General features: G+C 47.6%; 1 protein-coding gene across 5 annotated transcripts in view; it reads left to right on the top strand.

The window, feature by feature from the left end:
• Nckx30C (solute carrier family 24 member Nckx30C) overlaps positions 1-20333 on the top strand; it is a 197517-nt gene that overhangs the window by 171891 nt on the left and 5293 nt on the right. For 4 of the 5 annotated variants that reach the window (XM_089543428.1, XM_089543424.1, XM_089543427.1 and 1 more), the window contains 6 exons: positions 10753-10873; positions 11416-11687; positions 12451-12645; positions 13833-13988; positions 16960-17079; positions 18973-19109. In XM_089543428.1, the coding sequence (XP_089399554.1) occupies positions 10753-10873; positions 11416-11687; positions 12451-12645; positions 13833-13988; positions 16960-17079; positions 18973-19109 (1001 nt within the window). The remainder of the gene's footprint in view (positions 1-10752; positions 10874-11415; positions 11688-12450; positions 12646-13832; positions 13989-16959; positions 17080-18972; positions 19110-20333) is intronic. The other variant, XM_089543423.1, reaches the window with a different exon arrangement.

Here is a 20333-nt window from a genome sequence, read left to right as displayed (position 1 = left end):
TTGGCAGCCTGTCTGGGCCCCAGCGCATTTCCGGGAACACGCAGTCGATGCACTCCGGCTGTTTATGCGTGCGACCAGTTATTCAAAATCAAGACGGTGCGACGATATTAAGCGTTCAACGGTCAACTTCTGATTGAAGAACGATGCGAGCAATTATACGGATTTTGCGATTAAGTTGACCTCATCTACGTCAGCAAAGCGGCTGTTCACTGCATTAGGGTTATCTTTCTACAAAGACGGGGAAATTTCAGACGCCCACTTTGAAGCTCAGTGTTTGTGCAAACAAAGTAATCGAAAATTTCAGAATAACTGTGACTAAGAACTGTGATAACAAATAACTGCGATAATAAATAATGTTATAATAACTGTGGTAATAACTGCTAGTATAAATACGCAACTTTTTATGCAACGAAACTAAGAAGTAATTTAAATGTAATCTTCATTTCTTTTGGGAAGTAATTGTAATTTAATGTCGTCACTTTTGAAGCCAGTAATTTGTAATGTAATTTAATTACTTTTGCGAGATTACTAGGAAAGTGATTAGTAATGTAATTTAGTTACTTTTTAAAAGAAATTTTGCATTGTATGAATGAAACGCGGAGGCAAACAGCTTCTCCGTTCCACCACGGTCGTTTATACTGTCGCACTTTATACGCGGTGTTTCATCTAAGATTTTACACAATTTTTAAATATAAGCTTTTTGAGTTATAAGAGCGATTTTTTAAGCACAGCATTATCAGAGGTGAAGTACAAAACACAACTAAGGCGGGATAAATAGCAAGCTGGTTGGCTAATATTGAATCGCTAACTTTTTAATTATTACTGGTAGGCTCCTTAATGATTGAGAAGCGTGTAGCCCACAGTAAATAATATCCATATCAGTTATTAGAATTTCGAAAACGCAGTTACCCTCGGCGCTGTGGCCCAACAAATTCAGCCTACATCCCGGCAAAATAAATGCGCTTTCGAGAAGCTTGCAGGCAAAGAAACTTCTCGTTGAAATAGACAAAATTTGTTGGGCCACAGCGCCAAGGGTAATCACGTTTTCGAAATTCTTAAAATTGATATAGATATTACTCACGGTGAGCTACACGCCTTTCAATACTAAAGGAGGCTAACGCTGATAGTTTAAAAGTTAACTATTCGGTATTAGTTAACCGGTCTACTAGTTAGCACGTCTTAGCTGTGTTTTGATGTTCTACACCACTGACAATATGGCGAGAAAATCACTGTTGTATCTCAAAAAGCCTATTTTTAAAAGTTGTGCAAAGTCTTAGGTGAAACACCCTGTATATACCAGCGTATCGAGGGCACGCGATGGGGTGTATGGGCGCTCCATAAACAAACCCCGGGCATCACCAAAATATTGGCGTCGCATCGTGCGCGACGCCACGTCGCCCCTCACCGCTGGAATCGCGGCCGGCTCGCTGGGCACAATGGTCGATACGCATCAGCATAAACAACGTCGTCGGTGAGCAAACACGCCCGCGCTGAGTGACTTTCCTGGTAGCCGCGTCTGAGGACGGTGGGTGCGACGCGAGCCACGCCACGCCAGATGCGGTCATCGCCGTGCACTCGGACAGTAGAGCAGGAAGCAAAAATAATAGATAAAATAAAAAAACGGCAGAATGACCGCATCACGGCTTGCGGACTTAACCGCTGCCGACCTGTGTCGGAAACAAAACCAGTTGCCTGTTTTGGTGACTGATCGACGTTAGAGAATCACTGTTGTTGAGGCTTTCCCCGTCATGGCGCGATGCGTATACGATTATTTCATTTGTGTATTTTACCTCCGTTCTCTTTCCTCGTAAAGCAAAAAAGAAACTGGGGTAACAGGAAAGGAAGGAAAAAAGTGGAAGGGTATTAGCGCAGTTAAACCAAGTAGGCTCGCGAAAGCATGCGTTTAGCCTGGTTGGTTCATGTTTTTGCTTGGCTGGGTTGTTGGCACGTCTGGCGAGGATATTAGACTCAGGTTAAGCTCTGATCGAGGTTAAGCTGATCTGATATGTTTGCGCCGCAGATGGAAGTTGATGTAGTCGACGATGTCCATTGCATAGCGTGAGTGTGCGCTCCAGTTTAACACGAGGAGTGATCGGCTGCGGCGATAGCATAGTGCTTTCACCACCAGAGCTGAGCTGTTCGCGCCGCCACGGGTTTGAGGCAATATTCATTTATATATATCTTATTTCTGTGTGGGCAGAGGTCACCTTCAAAGTCAAGCTTCACACAAAGTCGATGATCCGATTAGACTTCGTGAAGCAGTAATTTCGCATTAAAAACCGGTGATAATAGGAAAGGAAGGAAAAGTACACTTAAATAGAGGAGCGATAGTCATTGTCCTTGACCGTGTTTTTTCGGCACGTGCAGTATTGACTATTCAGCATAAAATGAAATTAGTCGTAGCAGCGAAATAAGCAGTAATTTCATGCCTCGTAAAATGGCGTCTCTAATTATATGGTTGCGGTGACACCTTGTGAGGAAAAAGGAAGGCGCGGTAACTGTCTCGATACGGGGGAACTGAGCAGCGTCGTGAAAGAAAGGGTGAATAGGGAAGAAAAGAAGAGAGAGAGAGAGAACGAGGTGCAGCAAACCTGCACATTCAGTAGGGTGTGAGCGAGAAAATGAGAAAAAAAAACAATTGCGAACATAATGATGCGAACCCCTATTTCTTTATTGGGGGGTTAACTCTTTCGTTGTGTGTTACATGTATGATGGTCTGTGTTCAATGAAAAAGCGTTTTTTCTTTCTATGGAAGTTTCTTTTGATACAGCTACTATATGATATTGACATCACCGTGTCATGAAAGTGGCAATAAACACGTGCTTATGCTGCGGGCCGTGTAATGAAGGAAAATAAATTATTGTTACATGGCCCCTATAATGGGGCATATATTTGTTACATACAGGGTCATTTAACCCAGGAGAAAGATGCGAGCTCCACACACAGAACGCGAATTAGTCTTTGTGCCGGTTCAAACTCTGCACTTTTTTTCTAATCCAGTTTCATCGTAGTTCTGGCCACGATATCCGAGCAAACTAATTTTTCCTTCTGTCTCTGTTATTCTGTTGATGTATCAATTATTATGCATCATCTGCAATCTGCAATTCCTTTGGCGCTCTAGAGAGCACAATAAACGATGAGGATGACGATAATGATATCCACGATATTATGTGAACAAGTAGAATACCACCGTTACCAGGCTATTGCTTTCTTTTAAGGCGAAACCTTTACTAGCCCCATTACGACACAATCCTGTACATGTCGTTCGTCTATATATGCTCGCCACTAGCCGATTCCCATGTGGCGCCAGTTTTCCCGACATTCTTACCCAAACTGTGACGTAATCATTTGTAGTACAGCGTTCCGGGCGATGTAATGCGGTTTCTCGCTGCATGTAGATTACATGTGCTACTCAAGTTGGAGGTTACCTTGCGACAGGGATTCGAACCAGCGACATATGCACCTTCAGTTGTACGCCTTCCCAGACTTCTTATCAAAACTGTGGTGCAATCGTGGTGTCATACGGGTGCGCGCGCTTGTGGGTGGTGTGTCAGTGCACCCAGAAACAGTAATGCTTTCGCGTTCCCACACGTAAGCAGCCTTAAATGTCTTGTCGAATTTTTTCACACCTATTGTATCACTACTGTGTCCTGTGCTTCATTACCACGGAGTTTCCCTTTCCTTTCGCCCGAATAGACTGTTCGCGCTTTTCTACCCAGTACATTTCTCTCTCTTTTATTCGCACCCTGAAATATTTGCACTCGCCTATACTGGATATTTCATACTCCTGTATTGTGAGCGGCTCTTCAGTGTTATATCTGAATATCATCAAGCCTGATTTTTTTTTGTTGAATTTGAAGTTTAGAGCATCACCTTCGTTTCCAAAATATTCACTGTGACTAATGCTATGAGTTGAGTATCGTCTGCGTACTTTAAAGCCCGGAGTCGTTGGTCCACAGCCGTTGCTCCTGGATTGTAAGAGAGATTTTACCTTATCTTAAGACGTCCTTGCAACCTTCTTTCTATTTGTATGATGCAAATCAGAAATATTAGCAGCGATAATAGACAACCTTGTCTCAAATCCTGAATATCTTATTATTTCCTGACAATGCTAACATTCCCCATTTCATTTCATGCATTGCCTAACTGCCAGCTACCGAGCTTATCATAACTGGCATGTAGGAGTCAATACTACCATTATCTTCTTTTCGTTTATAAAATAAAATCCTTCTACGGTGTCGCCAACTGCCAAGAAATTTCCTATCTGATATGAGTTTTTCGTGCGCTTTTAACAAAGCTTTCTTACATCGTGGCCCCAGTACATTAAACAGTCTGACTGGAACTTTATCCAATCCTGCTACTGTACTGCAACGAATTTTTTCACCGGTTTTTAATAGTTCCGATTTTTCACAACTACCTCCTTTTATCTTGGTTCTCCTTTCCTACATCCGCAATCATAGGAAATGGCCCTTTATCACTCTTAATGAGTTGGCTATCATTTTTCTAATCTAACTAAACGATTTTCCACCCTCTGAATCAGTCTTCATTGAAATTCAGCCGCCGCGGCCGGGATCGAACCCGCGTCTTTCGGGTCAGCGCTCGGCTGCTGACCCGAAAGACGCGGGTTCGATCCCGGCCGCGGCGGCTGAATTTCGATGAAGACGAAATTCCAGAGGCCCGTGTGCTGTGCGATGTCAGTGCACGTTAAAGAACCCCAGGTGGTCGAAATTTCCGGAGACCTTCACTACGGCGTCCCTCATAGCCTGAGTTGCTTCGGGACGTTAAACCCCAATAAACCAAACCAAACCAAACCAAACGAATCAATAAAGCAATGCTGCGACACTTTCCTCGGCGATGCGTAACCGCTTTCTGCATTACAAGGAAGGGAGAGATTTGCGCGAGGCGGCCAGCACGGGCCCGTTTGCGTTGCGCCGCGTGCGACCAATGGCAGGTAGGCGTGGCGGTGACGTAGCGAATGACGCGCACCCTGCGCGTTGTTGGTCGGTTGGGAAGACTAGAACCACGCGACAGCGCTGCTCAACGAAGTGCTCGGAATCGAGAGCGAAAAAGCCAAGCCCGCGAGGACCCAGATTTTCGTGTGGCGGAGGCGTTGAAATATGCAAAAGGCGTAAACGTTGTTCTCTTTTTTTTTTTGCGTATAGGGATTAAACGGTCAGGAAGTACTAATAAACGCTTCACGATCAGCGTATTAGCTATACGGAGTGTGTCTCAAAGAAGCACGAACGTTTGTCCTACGCCCCGAGAAGAATAAAAATAGGGTGGAGCGCATTTGGCAGGTTCTCTCAGATCATGTATGACAGTTTACCAACATCCCTTAAGAAGAAAGTGTGCAACAGCTGTATCTTAACGGTACTCACCTACGGGGCAGAAACGTGGAGGCTAACAAAGAGGGTCGAGCTTAAGTTAAGGAGAGCGAAGTGAGCTATGGAAAGAAAAATGATAGGTGTAACGTTAAGAGACAAGAGCAGAGTAAGAGAGGGAACAAACGCGGGTTAATGACATCGTAGTCGAAATCAAGAGGAAGAAAAGGGCTTGGGCAGGGTATGCAATGCGAAGGCAAGATAACCGATGGTCGTTAAGGGCAACGGACTGGACTCCAAGGGAAGGGTAGAGTAGTAGGGTGCGTCAGAAAGTTAGTTGGGCGGATGAGATTAAGAAGTCTGCGGGGATAGGATGGCAGCAGCTCGCAAAGGACAGGGTTAGTTGAAGAAATATGGGAAGGGCATTCCTCTTCCAGTAGGCGTAGTCAAGCTGATGATGATGACAATGAGTTTTAGTGTTGCGACTGTGAAGTGTCTTCAGGATTTCAAACCCGCAAATGCTATAACCAGAAATAAAAGTTGTGGCAAACATGTTCGCCGGTACTGCTTTATTTTCATGTACCGAGACTTCGGTGCAGTTCATTTTTTCCTGTACGGCGGAAGTAATTACGCCTTTTATCCCAGTTCTGACCCGGACTCGCCCTCAGCAGTTCGCTCACGTACTCGGGGCCCGCCCGGCGTATGATGGGCGCCGCTTCGAGCAGCTTCCAGCGTGTTAACTAAGCGTGACCTGAGGCTGGACACCGGGAAATCGGATAAAACAGTGGCGAAACGCCGATGCAAGGTGAAAAATCCGCTTATTCAGAAGCCCCGCTGTAATCGGTTCCGCAGAATCGGTCGATTAACAATCGATTAACTCGGCAGCGCCCGACTGGCTGGCTATCCAAGACGTGATCTGGGTATCAAAAAACGAGGTCGCGTAGGGTTTCGCTAACAGGTCCTTTGACCCAGTGGTTCTGGCTACTAGGATCTTCATGTTTTGTAGTCGTTAAGCATGGCAAAGCTTGCAGATCATTCGTAATTGCAAAAAGTCTGCGCGGCTCACTTTAATATTCTTTATTGTTACATAAAATGTCATAAAAAATTGGCCCATAGAATAAAAAAATTTCAGTCTTTGCTTTAAAGAGTTGTCGTTTTCTGATACACAAACTGTTTGGGACAGCTTTGGACAACAGACCATTTAGCAAGAGTGGGTAGGAAGTGGTATTCCTTATAGGTGACAAATGAACGCAGATAGTCTATTATTCGTTTCTTCAACAAGGTTTTAATTAAGATTGGGGAACTTTCGAACTGATGTAAACACGTTCGCACCCATGCAGATGTACAATATTGTGCAATATTCTCGTTGAAACTCATTCGTGCCGAAAATTGCCCCCCCCCCCCCCCCCCCTCTCCTCCATTCTTCCCTGGATTATTCAGGTTTCAGGTTGTCTTTGGCTACGGCTAATTTTTGACTTCGCTCTTTCATACCTGGAATGATATAAAGAGTTCGTTGGGAAGCCTACCTTTGTATTCTTTTAACGGCATCACTACCATGTTTTTTTATTTTTTATACCATGTAAAGGATGGGATGCGAGCCGCAATATAAGCGGCCGTTGCGGTGTATCTGCCTGCGTGGCGGATGCACATCTGTGTGCTGCTGAGATAACCGATATTCATTCCAAAATTATTTGCATTGTTTGCTGTTTTCGAGAGTAAATCTATGATGTTCGTAACGGCCTTCAGAATTAGCGTGAAGTGTCCGGGGTTAATACGACCATATCTGTTCGCAGGTGTCACAAACAAGGATAAAACGCAAAACGCTGGGCAACCTGTGCAGTCTTTCAAACTTGTAAATTGCCCCGCGGTGCGCATGAACGGGCTTGGACGTTGAGCTCTACCTGCAGCGTACAGCGCTCTAACCACATCTTCACAAAACTGAAACGCGCAAACTTCAATATTCTGCGCCGTTTTTTTGCGCCGTTTTCCTCCTGAATCATGATTCAATATTCTGGTCTGCCACGAAATGAGGCCTTTCATATGCACCAAGTAACCGCTGCTTCGCTTGGACATTCAATGTGGTTCGAACCTCAGAGACGAATTGTCCGCTGCACTAACACGCACATACGCGTCAAGATCTTATTGCGTCACAAGTCTGACGGATGGCCTGTCATTTGCAGGCACCCCTCTTGCCTAACGCGCTGGCGCGTTCTTGAAAAAACAAGAAAACAAAAAAAAAAGAAAACATGGCTCTGTGCGGCTGAGGAGGCGTCTATGCAGTTTCTTCTCTGGCCTTCCGCTCGGCGTATTACTAGTTTGTCGTGAAGTCTGGAGTTTCCTAACCAGTCGCGACAGCAATTTCTTCAAGAAGGACGGCCCGACCGGATTTGCAAAATGCGAACACTTCATTTTCGTCCCTGCGCCGACTAAGAATTGCTAACAACGTCCGCAGAGTGACCCCAGTTGCCACCCGCCATTGCGTGCGCATGTTCATACACGTCACACGCTAACGGAGAAAACGAAAAGATTGAGGCATAGTACAGTTTTTATTCGTGTTGGTCACTTAACAGTGGAGTGAATGAACCCGATACCCTAGACAATGAAGGAGGGGGGGCGGGGGCTGTTACTACAGCAAAATTCTGGCAAGGCCAGATGCAATATACCAGGTGTCCCAGCTAAATACAACCAGTCCTTTAAATAAGACGAAGTGTCCTAGTCTTGTGAAACAAACTGAGGGTTGCTCATAGTCACGCGGCCTAGTCTTTATATTTTTGTTGTTCAAAGTTAATTAATTATTTAAGCTTAATTACGTAACTTTTTATTATTGAGTTTAGGAACAAGGCGTCAAAGGAACACTTTCAGATCGCCTCGAAAAACCGTTAGTAGCTCTGTTTCCATCAAGGTACGATTTAGGTAGCTTTATTTATTGGCTTTAAACGAAAGTAATCACGTGGCCAGCTGCTGGCTCACATCTCTTCCCCAATGTGCACGCAAAGTCTCATCGGGAAGGGCAGTTCAGAAAAAATCGGATTTTTTTTCTCTAAGGCTCGTATGGGGCGTTGAAGTAGCACTGTTGTAACGTGGAAGCTTTTATGCGAAGCATACTAAAATAGCCCAACCCAGCTCCTCGAGCGCGGCGGTGTCGTTACCATTGACCTTTCGTGACCTCCATGTCATACCATGTGATGCGTGACGTCACAGCAGATGAAAAACGGGGCCCAACTCGCGCCGTCGCGCGAGGCGTCGTGACCAAGGATGACCACGTGGTGCGTGACGTCACAGCAGATGAGAAACGGGGGCCCAGCTCGCGCCGTCGCGCGAGGCGTCGCGACCAAGGAGGACCACGTGATGCGTGACGTAACGACATAGGAGAAACGGGGCCCCAGCTCGCGCCGTCGCGCGAGGCGTCGCGACCAATGTGTTTCCTGCTTCTGCCGCTAGGTGCGCTGTAGTGAACACGTGATGCTGGAGCGGCGGTATACAAGGGGGTGCGCCTGCCTCTGCTAGGCGTACACGGGATAGAGATGCCTCCTGGAGACAGGGCTGCTCGTTGGAATGAGAAGCAAAAGTTGCGGCGTGCTACAGAGACTGATGAAGAGCGTGAAGAACGTCTAGCCAAGCGGCGTGCTCGATATGCAACTCGGCGACAATATGCTTCGCATCTGACTAGGCTTAACCTAAGCTAAGCCTCAGCCATTTTTTTCTTATTGTGCGAGTTATGGTTAAAGGAGGGTAAAAAAACTACTTTAGGTAAACAGTACCTTGCTGCAAATGTTTCAGTCAGCTGTTTTTCAAAGCGATCTGCAACTTTTCTATTGACACTTTGTTCCTCAAGCCAATAATTAAAAAGTTAACTAATTAAGCTTAACTAATTAATCAACCTTGAAGAGCGAAGAAACACTGCAAACTAGGCCACACGACTCTAAACAACCCTCAGTTGGTTTCAGACGGCTAGGACATCCCGTGTTTTTTAAAAGCTTGGTTACATTTAGCTGGGACACCTGGCATATTTTGTCAACGTCATTGGTTCCCAAGCTGGGAACGTAACTGCGGTACCTTCCGCCTCATCCAAAATCTTACTTTTACACTGGGACTAATATAGACGACCGTCAAAGTTACAGCCGCTTACCTTCCGAGTACAGCGAGTGAGAAGGGCTAGGTGGTCCCCGAAATCATTAACGCAATCATAACTGTACGCATGACGCTACGACTGCTGTCTTTATGTTCTGAGAGAATTACTATGAAAGCTACTGAATTCAAGCATATGAGAACAAACAGCCGCAGCATCCCACGAATTATTAGCCGAATTCATGGCTGAGCGGGAAGTATACTCTGCGTCACAGCCCGGGTTAGAGCCTTCAGTTGGAATTCGCGGATGCCCAAGTCCGCCTTCGCCGCAAGGTGGAGACCAGAGGGCAATCAGTTTTTTTTTTTTCGGGGAGGGGGGGGGGGGGGGGGGGGGGGGTTGTGCTGTGTCTTCTTAGACTGCTGCATGGGAACAAAGCAAAGCATTCTTTATATACGCGGGTGGAACATTTCCTGTACATGTGAACTTCATAACAAGAAACCTGTTTCTTCATGCCCGTGTCTGTGCTGTACTTCTTTGACATATTCAGTTTTATGCTCCGTCTCACAGTCTGTAGGCACCGAAGTGGAAGCTACACAAGGTGTACTCAGCATCCTCAGACAACAAAAGAAAATATACTGGCGATTAATAACGCTCTTAGACCACGTGTTTCTATGTTCCACAGGTTGCGCGGAAGTGGTAGTCTTATATATCACGTCAGTCGAGCCTATTGGGCTTTATGCGCGATGACGTTGTGCGACACAAGAACAGGTCACGCATAGGCTGGTAGCTGTGTGTACAGGCGTGAGTCGATTTATCTAGAGCGTTCGAGTAGGTGCTTTCCGGAGAGCAGGAAGCATACTGCGCTCAAGCGAGGCCACGCGGACATACAGGAGACAAAGGCGCTAGCTTCATGCCCATATCAGAATAGCTCCACTGGTATTTCGCTTGAATTGTTCTTGGCACACCGCTTCAGAGATTTCGACAAGCCTGCTCGCGTCTGTACTTTCTGCTTCAGTGCTGGCGAACTGTGAGACAAAGCACAGATGCTCTGTGCATGTGCCTGCTGCATGTTTTTTTGTTTTTTCCTGGGGAATAAACTAGTTGGGAATGAACTCTTGCTGTCCGTGTTTCCTTTCTCGTGCTTGTCCTGTTTTTGTCTCGGATTATCAGGAAGTATACAGGAAACGTACTTTGCTATGCAATTGAAACGTTTTAAGAACTACCGTCCAGTGAGGAACACTGTTCCGGGTGCATGTTTCTTTTTTTCATTACTTTTATTTTTGTACGCCTTCCATAAAAAGACAGGGCAACTGACTTGTCACGCTGGTGCGGCGGTGGTACCGGTGCTCTCACCCCTTTCAGATGGCGAGGAGGAGAATGAGCGCCCCCATCCTCCACTCGGGCAGCAAGTTCCGGCACGGACTGCTGCAACTCCTCATCCACTCCATCGACCCCCTGCACGAGCACGAGGGGGAAGCCAACGGTCAGTTGGAGTTCCTCTTTTCCTCTCCCCACGCATAACCATTAAGACCCATCGAAATGCAAAACACCGCGGTACCCACCACCATGACTTAGTGGTTAGAGCGCTCGGCAGCTGAGCTGGAGTACCCGGGTTCGAATCCAACCGTAGCAGCCACGTTTCTATGGACGCGAAACGCAAAAGGCGGCCGTGGGCTGTGCATTGTCACTGATTGTCAAACATTCTCAGGTGGTCGAAGTTATTCCGGAGCCTTCCACTGCGGCACTTCTTTTTCTCTTCCTTCTTTCACACCCACCTACCGTGAGGAAGGTTGGAGTGAAAGAAGGAAGAGAAAAAGAGGTGCCGCAGGCGAAACGCAACAAGCAGCCGTGTGCTGGGCGTTTCCATTGCTTGTTAAAGATTCCCAGGTGGTCTAAATTAATACGGAACCCTCCGCTACGGCACCTCTTTTTCTCTTTCTTCTTTCACTCCCACCTCCATCCCTACAGAGAAGTGAGACAGTTACTTCCCCTTTCATTTCCTCAAAAGCGATTGCTGTCGTGCAGCCAAGCTGGACGAGAAGGCGTCCCAGCTGCACACTATCGCGTCCCTGCGCGTGCTGCTGGATGCGACCAAGCCCGGCGAGGGCGGCAGCGGTGGCGGCGCGCCCCAGTCCTCGGGAGGCGGCGTGGCAAACGGTGGTCCCCCCCCGGCCCCCCTCGGGGGCTGCCCTCGGGGGGGAACCCAGGACGGCAGCAGCGGCTCCGCCGAGACACGCCTCACCAGCCTCAGCAACAGCGACGCGCTCGTTCGCGTAGACTCCGTCTCCAATCTCCAGGTGGGCCCTGTTCGCACCTTGGGTGCGCTGAGCGTCACGGCGCATCTTCAGCCACAATGCTCCCGAAACTGTATACGTTCGAGAACAGCTTTCATACCACTGCATAGTGATTCAGTAGAGTGTACATTGCCACACCGATTCCTTTGTCTCTCGTGCTATTAGCTTCTTACAAGAAAAAAAAAACGTGTTTTTGAAGAATCAGAACTATCAAGTTTATTTTGGTTCATGTATTCCCATAAACTGCAAATAATCTGATTACCCCGAGTAGGAGTGGGTGCAAACATTCGACGACAAAAAAACCAACTATTACACAAGTAAGAAGCAGTACAGGCTTTGTCAAAAGTTTTAGGCCACGCGGTTCGGCGTACACCCGGAAACTTGTGGCAACGGTGCTGCTCCAAATCTCTGTGAGGTGATCAGACCTCTCATCGTCACCACTGCGAAACTCTGCAGCGTCGCGGGTGGTGCCATAAGTATCCCACTACACGGCTCAAAGGTGAGCTCTGTAGGCCGGGAATTTTTGCTAAAGGCTGCACGAACATAGATTCTCCTTAATACACAGATGGAATCAACTACGCTAACAACCAAAGTGTGCGCCTCATGGCTACAGCGTACAAATGATTGAACGAAGACCGAGGTGAAAAAGGAAAGCAGAAACTATGAACCACCGGTTTGTCGAAAAATGCTCGGCGTGCTTGCCGGTAGCGCGGCAGCACAGTGTGTACGAGGGGCTGAGCTCGTGCTCGGGGCGTCGCGTGCGCAGAGCGACTCGTCCATAACGTCCAACCTGAGTGAGAAGATGGCGGCCAGCGGGGGCGGCGGCGTGGCCATCCTGCACCAGCGGCCCGCCCCGATTCAGGAGTCCATTGAGTCGGCGAGCCTACCGCCGGCCGGTGACGCCATCGTCTCCGCGCTGCCCGACTCCGGCTACAACAGCGCCACAGCCGCGCAGGCCGTGGTGAGTTGCCGCTGCACGCACCGCACGCACGCATCTATGCAGCGCTGACGCGCACGCATGCGCACTGCACAGCGTAGTGCGGCGATTACCCGCGAGCAAACCAGGGTTGTTATCTTCATTGCGGTTTTATTCCCTTTTTATCGCGAGCCGTCGGCCCAACTAGCAGACTTATGCGTTAGTGTGGGCGTGGTATCTTTCAAACCAATGATGAAGTTTAAACAAGAAAAAAAAATAAAATATAACATAAACAGGTACTCTTACAATATTCCGAGCCACGGGCCTGGCGCACGGCACCATGTTTGGCACTAATGGCATCCAGCGACGGGCACTGAATATGGCCGGCGAACTCATCGGCTGAGAACGTGCTATTCGCAGCAGCAGCGCGGGGTCCACTCGCGATAGGCTATTGTGGCCAACAACTGAAGTACACAGCTAGCGTACGCTACGGGTTTTTGGTGAAAGCATAGAGAGGACTACTGCGAAGAGCAGTGATCTCAGAAGCCTCGCGCTGGCTGCTGGAGACAGAGAAACAGAGCTTTTTTAGAGGGGCGAAGAAGTACGTTTTCGAATTGCTAGTGAACGTCAACCGAGTCGCTCATTCACAAACGTTGTACGAGTATTTTTCTTTTCAGAAACTCAAGTCTGGGTACATTGATCTATCCTAAGCTTCTGGCTAACGCTTTCGCGACCAACGAGAATCATGAAGCACACAAAACTGGACATCGAGAGCGCTTAAATCGTAAGCGTGCCAGACAAGTAAGGGAAAATGAAAGACTCATCGCCACCGTCAGACCAGTGCACCACACCACGACTGACCGCGAGCGAGGATAGTCACCTTCTACTACTGGAACTCACAAGAAGTATGGAAAATGACTGCACTAGCGAACGTTCCGGATGTTTGAGATTAATGTTTTCTGTGTGGTAAGGACCGCTGCTTGATGCGGAAATTTTCAATATTCGGTTGCACCATAATCAAAGCCTTGTTTTTTTTTTCAGTCCGCTTAAACTTTGTTCCTGTCGGATTACAAACATATGGAGTTCTATTTTACTACAACTACAATCTGGGTACCTAATTTACCACTGGACTAGTGCGTTCGCATGCAGCTTTCGCCCTTTCGGTTGTATCGAGAATCGCTCGTTGTATAGTGAAGTCCATTTTCAAACATAGCCGAGCCTGTGTCTCGCAGCAGGCCCCCAAGGAGCTGCCCCCGGACACCATCGAGGAGACCAACGAGCCGCTGAGCGTCGCCTGGCCAGACACGTGGCGCGAGCGGTTCAACTACGTGGTCCTGGCGCCGATCATCTTCCCGCTCTGGCTCACCATGCCCGACGTGCGCCGGCCGGTAGGTGCCGCATGCGCCTCGTGTTGTCGGAGACTGCAGGGTCTTCTCCCACAGAGTTTCTCAAGGTTACCTAGTGGGAAAAGAGACGCTGCAGTAGTCCATCCACCGTGGAGAGGAGCACAAATGGCGGAGATTGGAGGCTCCGTATTTGGCTTGGCTATTGTTGGGTAGACAGCATGTATTTGGTCGTAACAATGCGACTTTTATCGCTGCAAACCTCCAAGAAATGCAGCGAAAATTCTCCTACGAGCTTTTCACCGAACATTCACTTGCGTTAAATTTATTGAAATGAAAAACGCACTATTAGCTTAACTTAATCTGCGCGCAGAGGAGAGTATTGCAGCACGGCTACCAATTCCGACGCAGAATCGACGTTTTCGGCCCAAAACCACATCTTCCGCCGCCGCTGTGGCTCAGTGGTTAGGTCGCTCGGTCTGGCCCGAAAGACGCGGATTCGATCCCGGACGCGGTGGTCGAATTTCGATGGAGGCGAAATTCCAGAGGCCCGTGCACAGAGAGATGTCAGTGGACGTTAAAGGACCCCAGGTGGTCGAAATTTCTGGAGCCTCTCACTACGGCGCCTCTCATAGCCGGAGTCGCTTTGGGACGTTAAACCCCATAAACTAAACCAAACTAAACCAAACCAAACCAAAACCACATCTTCCCGAAATTACCGCAGGGGATGACGCGCAATTCGCATAGCGGTCGGTGGCGCCACTTTTCTCTCCAGTTAAGTTTGAGAAATTCTACGTCTTCTCCGACAATCGATGAGGCGGAGGGTGTTACTTAAACGCGGAGAGCGTTATTCTCGAAGGCAGAAACGTCGAAAAACGCTCTCGTTTCCTCGCGAAAAACTTTGAAATCTTTTTTTTTTTTTTGCGGAGGCTTCTATGTGTATAGGTACAGACTCCGAATCGTTACAAATAACCAACTCAGTCAACAGACCACCGGCGCAATTATTTTATTCCTCCCGCAGAAAGCGTGGTTCCGCGTATTACGAACATGCGATTGTTTGTCATGAACCATTTTAGAATTTGCACCATTGTTCTGCTACATTGAACCCCAAGCACTGAAATATCCTCTGTGTAAATGTATGCGTAGCATGTTCGTCGAGATTACTAATGGCAAAACCCAATAGCGTATACGTTTAGTTACCAGTAATTTTATTAATTGGATGTTTATAGTATTCTTGATAGTACTCTTGAGCAGTGCTGTAATGAATCTGGCTGCTCAGTATGGGCACACAGAGCGCAGGGTCAAGTAAGACTATTTCGTGGGCTAGTTGGTTCACAATCTGGGAAAAATGTGTACGATTAGTTGACGCAGACAGAGCCCATGTACTGAGATTTGGTTCGGGTTAAAAAAAAAAATCTCAGTCTAATCGCAGTCAGTATTGCTTTGGAGCATAAAAATCAATCAACCATGCGTAGTCAGCCAACAAGAACGTTCAATAAAAAAGCCAACATTTGATATAATAAGCGAGTGTTCGCAAGGTCGTTAAAACACGTGTCAAAAAGAACAAACGCGAAACACGAATAAATTGCACTTTTTTTTTTCTTCTTTAAAGCTCGAGAAACTTAAATGCAGATTCGTGTGAAGCTTCTGCTTGTCCTCGCCTAAACACGCACCATTCCCTTCGCGATATCTTTAATAGATATTTAGTCGAGGAACATAAAAGCACGAGAACAACACTCTCAACCTAGCTCTTAGAAGTCGGTCATGTCACATAACAGAAGTGTCTGCGCTGGTCTCTTCGCACTATCCTATCAAGCTACTCGGCTAAGTACGCCAGCGGTGTCAACAGTGAATTCTACCTAACGTTCCTCGAACAAGTCTTTTTCCATCAAGCATCTCCACTCGTCGACACGTGCGGTTCTTCTTGCGCTAAGAATAGCCACAAAGAAGTGGACGTAATCGTAAATAGACGTTTAAATCCACTCGTCGACACGTGCTGTTTTTCTGGCAGTAATAATAGCCCCGAAAAGTGGACATAAATGTAAACGGACGTTTACATTCGCTTATATATAATAATCGTGAAGAACGCAAGTAATGTAAGCGCTTGCAAACCTTATAAAGACGCTGCTCGACGACAACAGCGTAATCCTTGGGGCGACGAACAATCTGCGTAATGCATGCCCACCGTCGGTCATGCTTGACCTGCAACGGAGCGCGCGCGCGCTGAGGGATGCTTCTCTCAGTAACAAAATATAACAACGGCGATAAACGGGACAACGTAAAAGGAAGCTTCGGAAGCTCGAGAGAGAGAGCGCTCAGCACGACGCCACCAGCAGTGCGCCACAAAACGAATGCATAATTTAACGGCACGCGCGTTCGTTTCGTGTGGGGACTAAGGCAGGCCAACGGCACCGGCATCCTGGAGGACAAAACTTTAGTTCTTTTATATATTTTTTTTGGCTCCGACAACGCGCGAAAACGCCTTCAGAGAGCACAGAAAGTTTCGCATTCACTTTGACTATTTATTTTTTCTTTTCCGACGTCCCCACGCGCCCTATTATATTCGGGAAATATATTCCTTTCAGCGCCGCGTCGAAGAAGGAAACCCAAACTATGAACAAAAAAGAGTGCAACGCGTCAGGCGTGGAAAGCCTCGTGCAGCGGCGGCAGCCTATCGGAATAAGTGACAGAGCCATGAATAAAACCGTTCTCGCGACTTGCCTTCTGCCTTTCCTTATTTTCCTTTCCCTCACTTTGGAAACTTCACCGCTGCATTGCAAGTCCGAAGCAAACAAAGAAGAACTAACGGAGAGGAAGCCTTTCGTGGTCGGCAGTGGCGCCTTGCGGGATTTCAGCTGATGCATCGGCCGGAGTGCGTGCCTGGCCGCTTAAAGTGGCTGGCGCGGAATCGCTTCCGGCGTTAGGGTTTGGAGGAGGAGGATGGCAGGGAACAGTGACTTTGTGCCCAATGCCTCCGGCGAGGTGGTACCCTCTATAGATTCCGTTGTTCGTGCAGGAAAAGGTGAAGTTCGTGGCCGGCTCTTTCCTGGGCAGCATCGCGTGGATCGCCATCTTCTCTTATCTCATGGTCTGGTGGGCCACCGTGGTCGGTCACACGCTCGGCATCCCCACCGAGGTATGCTCCTACTCCAATGCACCTCCCCCATTGTACCTCCTCCATTGCACCCTCTTCTGGCTTTCATTTTTCTCTTCGTTTGTTCTATGGCGTAAATTAAGCCTACTATAGTAGGATACAACTCAATAACGAAGCGACTTTTCCCCATCAAAGGACTCCCTTCCAACCAACGGCGTCAGTGATTCTCATGAGTCTGCTAGCGTGACAATGGAGGGAGCAGCCCGACAATGCAGGCAGGGGACAATCCACTTTCATCTGCCACTTCCTGCATTGTCACTCTAGCAGCTTCACGAGGATCGGCCGACGCCATTGACTGGAAAGGGGGTCCTTTGATGGGGAAAAATCGCTTCGTTCTTGAGTTGCATGCGACTGTAGTCGTGCGCACACATCGTTCGTTACGCTGGTCTAAGACGTTGGTGGTTAATACATAACGGACGGCACAGCAGATGCATGAATGCTCCCGTTGACAGCAGCTTCGTGTAAGAGAGAAGTGGCTAGGGAAGCCGAAGCTGCCAGCTTCGCTGGAAGCTTCTGTCGGAAGCTTCGGCTTCCCTGTGTTCCAGCCTCGAGGAGTTTCAACGAGCTAAATGTGTTCGGTTACCTTGCGTGGGCCACTGTCTTCGGCAAGGAGCCATAGAAAATTAACCAAAAACTACAATGAAAGGCACTGTTGTTTTTTCTATACACTTTTTATTTTGTCTACCCTCCTTCATGCTCTTCTACCAGCCTGCCCTCATCACGGCGTAACAATGTTTACTATCTGCTTTCGTATAATTTTGAATGCGTGTACTTTTTTTTCGCCAAAAGCAGAACGACTTCGCAGTCAGGTACTGCAGCATTGTTGTTTAGGCTTGCAATAAAGCATGGAGACAAGTCTGAGACTTGTCTTGCAGACGGCACGCTGACAGGCTACGCTTTCTACAGCTCTATTTTAAAGTTATTTGTGAGTGCAAAATGAAAGCTTTTCTCTGCTTCTTTTTGTGCCCGTCAAGTATGCTGGCATAAGAATTATAACTTATAAGGCATCACTTATATTGTCATTGTGCATTTGATAATTTAAAATTCAGACTTGTCAAAATTTAACACCCTCATCAGCAGATCCCACAAATCTTTGCTGGATTTGCTTAACACTTCCACAATGCGTCCTCAAAGAGCAGTTAAGTGGGAGGAAAAATGAGACAGAACAAATATGGGACGTCAAACGTGTTACGATGTTTCGAACAGAACACAAACAGGTGAAAAGATGTGTTGTCCTGCTCAGTTTTTTGTTTTTTTGTTTAGACGACAACATCAGCATTTACGCGTGACCTCCCTTAGGCGGTTAAGCATTTTTCCGGGGCCCTTCTAGCGCTCTAAAACCCCCTTGTTGAAGCCTTCTTACGGCAAGCTTGCTTTTCTGCAACAATTGTATGTTAATGGAAAACCAACCTTTACTGGAGGACTGACGCATCTAAATCAGAAAGACAAACAAACAAAACAAATGGAAGTACGCTATGAAAAAAAAATAAAGCAGTCACAAAATTCTAAAAAAAAGGGGGAGAGGGTTGGTAAGAGGCATCGTAAGATGTTCTAACTGCCAGTACTAGCCAGCCACCATTTACGTGCGAATGCTAGAGCGCCGATAAAGAAGCACTTCCGCGAAAACAAAACCTCGTTGGTGAGAGCTCATGCACTCTCCTTGGTTAGCCTAGAAAATATCGCAACTTACAAAAAAACAACGGCATCAAATCAGAGGATAGTGCACTGGCCGCAACAGCCGAATGAAAATACTTGTGAGGAAATAGCTCTCTGGACGCACTTACATGCTCTCTCTCTCTTTTTCTTTTTTTGGTGTGGGAACACCGAAATACATAAGGGGTGTTGGTCCCTGACTCATGCGCACTCTGGCGGCAGGTGATGGGCCTGACCTTCCTGGCGGCAGGCACGAGCATCCCGGACCTCATCACTAGCGTCCTCGTGGCCCGCAAGGGATTCGGCGACATGGCCGTGTCCAGTTCGGTCGGAAGTAATATCTTCGACGTGGCCGTAGGGTGGGTACCTCTCTGCTTGCGCATATATGCGGCACATCACGGTTGTGAGGATGACCTGCGGCTATTACTGTGGCCATGATGTACTGTCCACCTTTGTTATAGGCAGGCTTTTCCTGCGGCTAACTGATTCTTCAGTACTTGCGCCAAACCATCGCTAAAAGGCGGCCTATTCATCTTCCTTTTTCTCTGTTGTTCTGCTTCCCGTTTTTCAGCGCTTTTTGAAGCAGTTAATACTCTTCTTACGTTTTTTGTAAACATTCCGCGACTTTCTTCTTGTTTTTTTTTTTTCTAGCTTGGCACAGTCTAGCTTACGATTCGCCGACTGTTTTATGGGTTCAATGACCCAGTCAAAGCGACCAGCGAGGACCCAACAAGCAGCATAACTTTGTATGCATTTACCATCTCGCAGCATGCCTGTGAAGGCAATGACCGACCCATAATGCTGTTCTGAATACGCAGAGAAGAGGAAAACAAAATAAAAAAACGAATAAAAGAAAGCCAACCATGCAGCTCTGCATCTGTGCCACCTCGCTGCGTGACAGCGGTGAAGATATCACGGCAACTAGTCCTGGTTAATATTCGGCCTGCGACAAGCTCACCGTGAACGACCTGTTTGAGTATTCCGGCAACGAAATGTTTTCCACAAGTGAAGGAAAGTTGCAGAAAAAAAAAGTAAAAAGTGCTCACAAATAAGGATCCATTCAGTGAGAGGACCACTTGCGCAGTGATGTGTGCCACCGTAGGGCAGCGTACAGGTTCTCTCTGATCCGGCAATTTTCTCCTGTTGAAGGTGCAGACGTGAGCAGACTTGTCTAGACCGATGGAGCGGTTCGGCGTGGAAAAAATAGCGCGAAGTCTTTGCACAGCTCTTCTATTATGGGCACGGCCAGTGCCCGTGCCGTCTTTGTCGAAAGCAAACAGGCTGCCATGACCGAAAAAAAAGGCGGTTCGGTGGTGGCAGAGCGGCGACGTTGCGGAAGCCAGCCTTCCCAGCTGGGACGACAACTTGCCTGACCTGAACCTGCGCCATATTTATCCTCCTCTGGATGACAATAAGTTCTGAACTAATGCAGCATATTCCTAACTAGTAGCGCAGCGCAGCCGACATCGGGTAAATGGAAACAATGCTGCACAGCCGAACGTGTCATAATATCTGTCTCCATCGCAACATCCATGGACAGCGTCGGTTCGCGCGATCATGCGCAGTAAGCTCTGCCTGCCAGG

Source organism: Amblyomma mixtum, chromosome 5 (assembly GCF_055824585.1).
Source record: "Amblyomma mixtum isolate Tamu chromosome 5, ASM5582458v1, whole genome shotgun sequence".
Taxonomy (NCBI): domain Eukaryota; kingdom Metazoa; phylum Arthropoda; class Arachnida; order Ixodida; family Ixodidae; genus Amblyomma; species Amblyomma mixtum.
The sequence above is the reverse complement of the archived record's forward strand: the minus strand, read 5'-3'. Positions and strand labels throughout refer to the sequence as shown.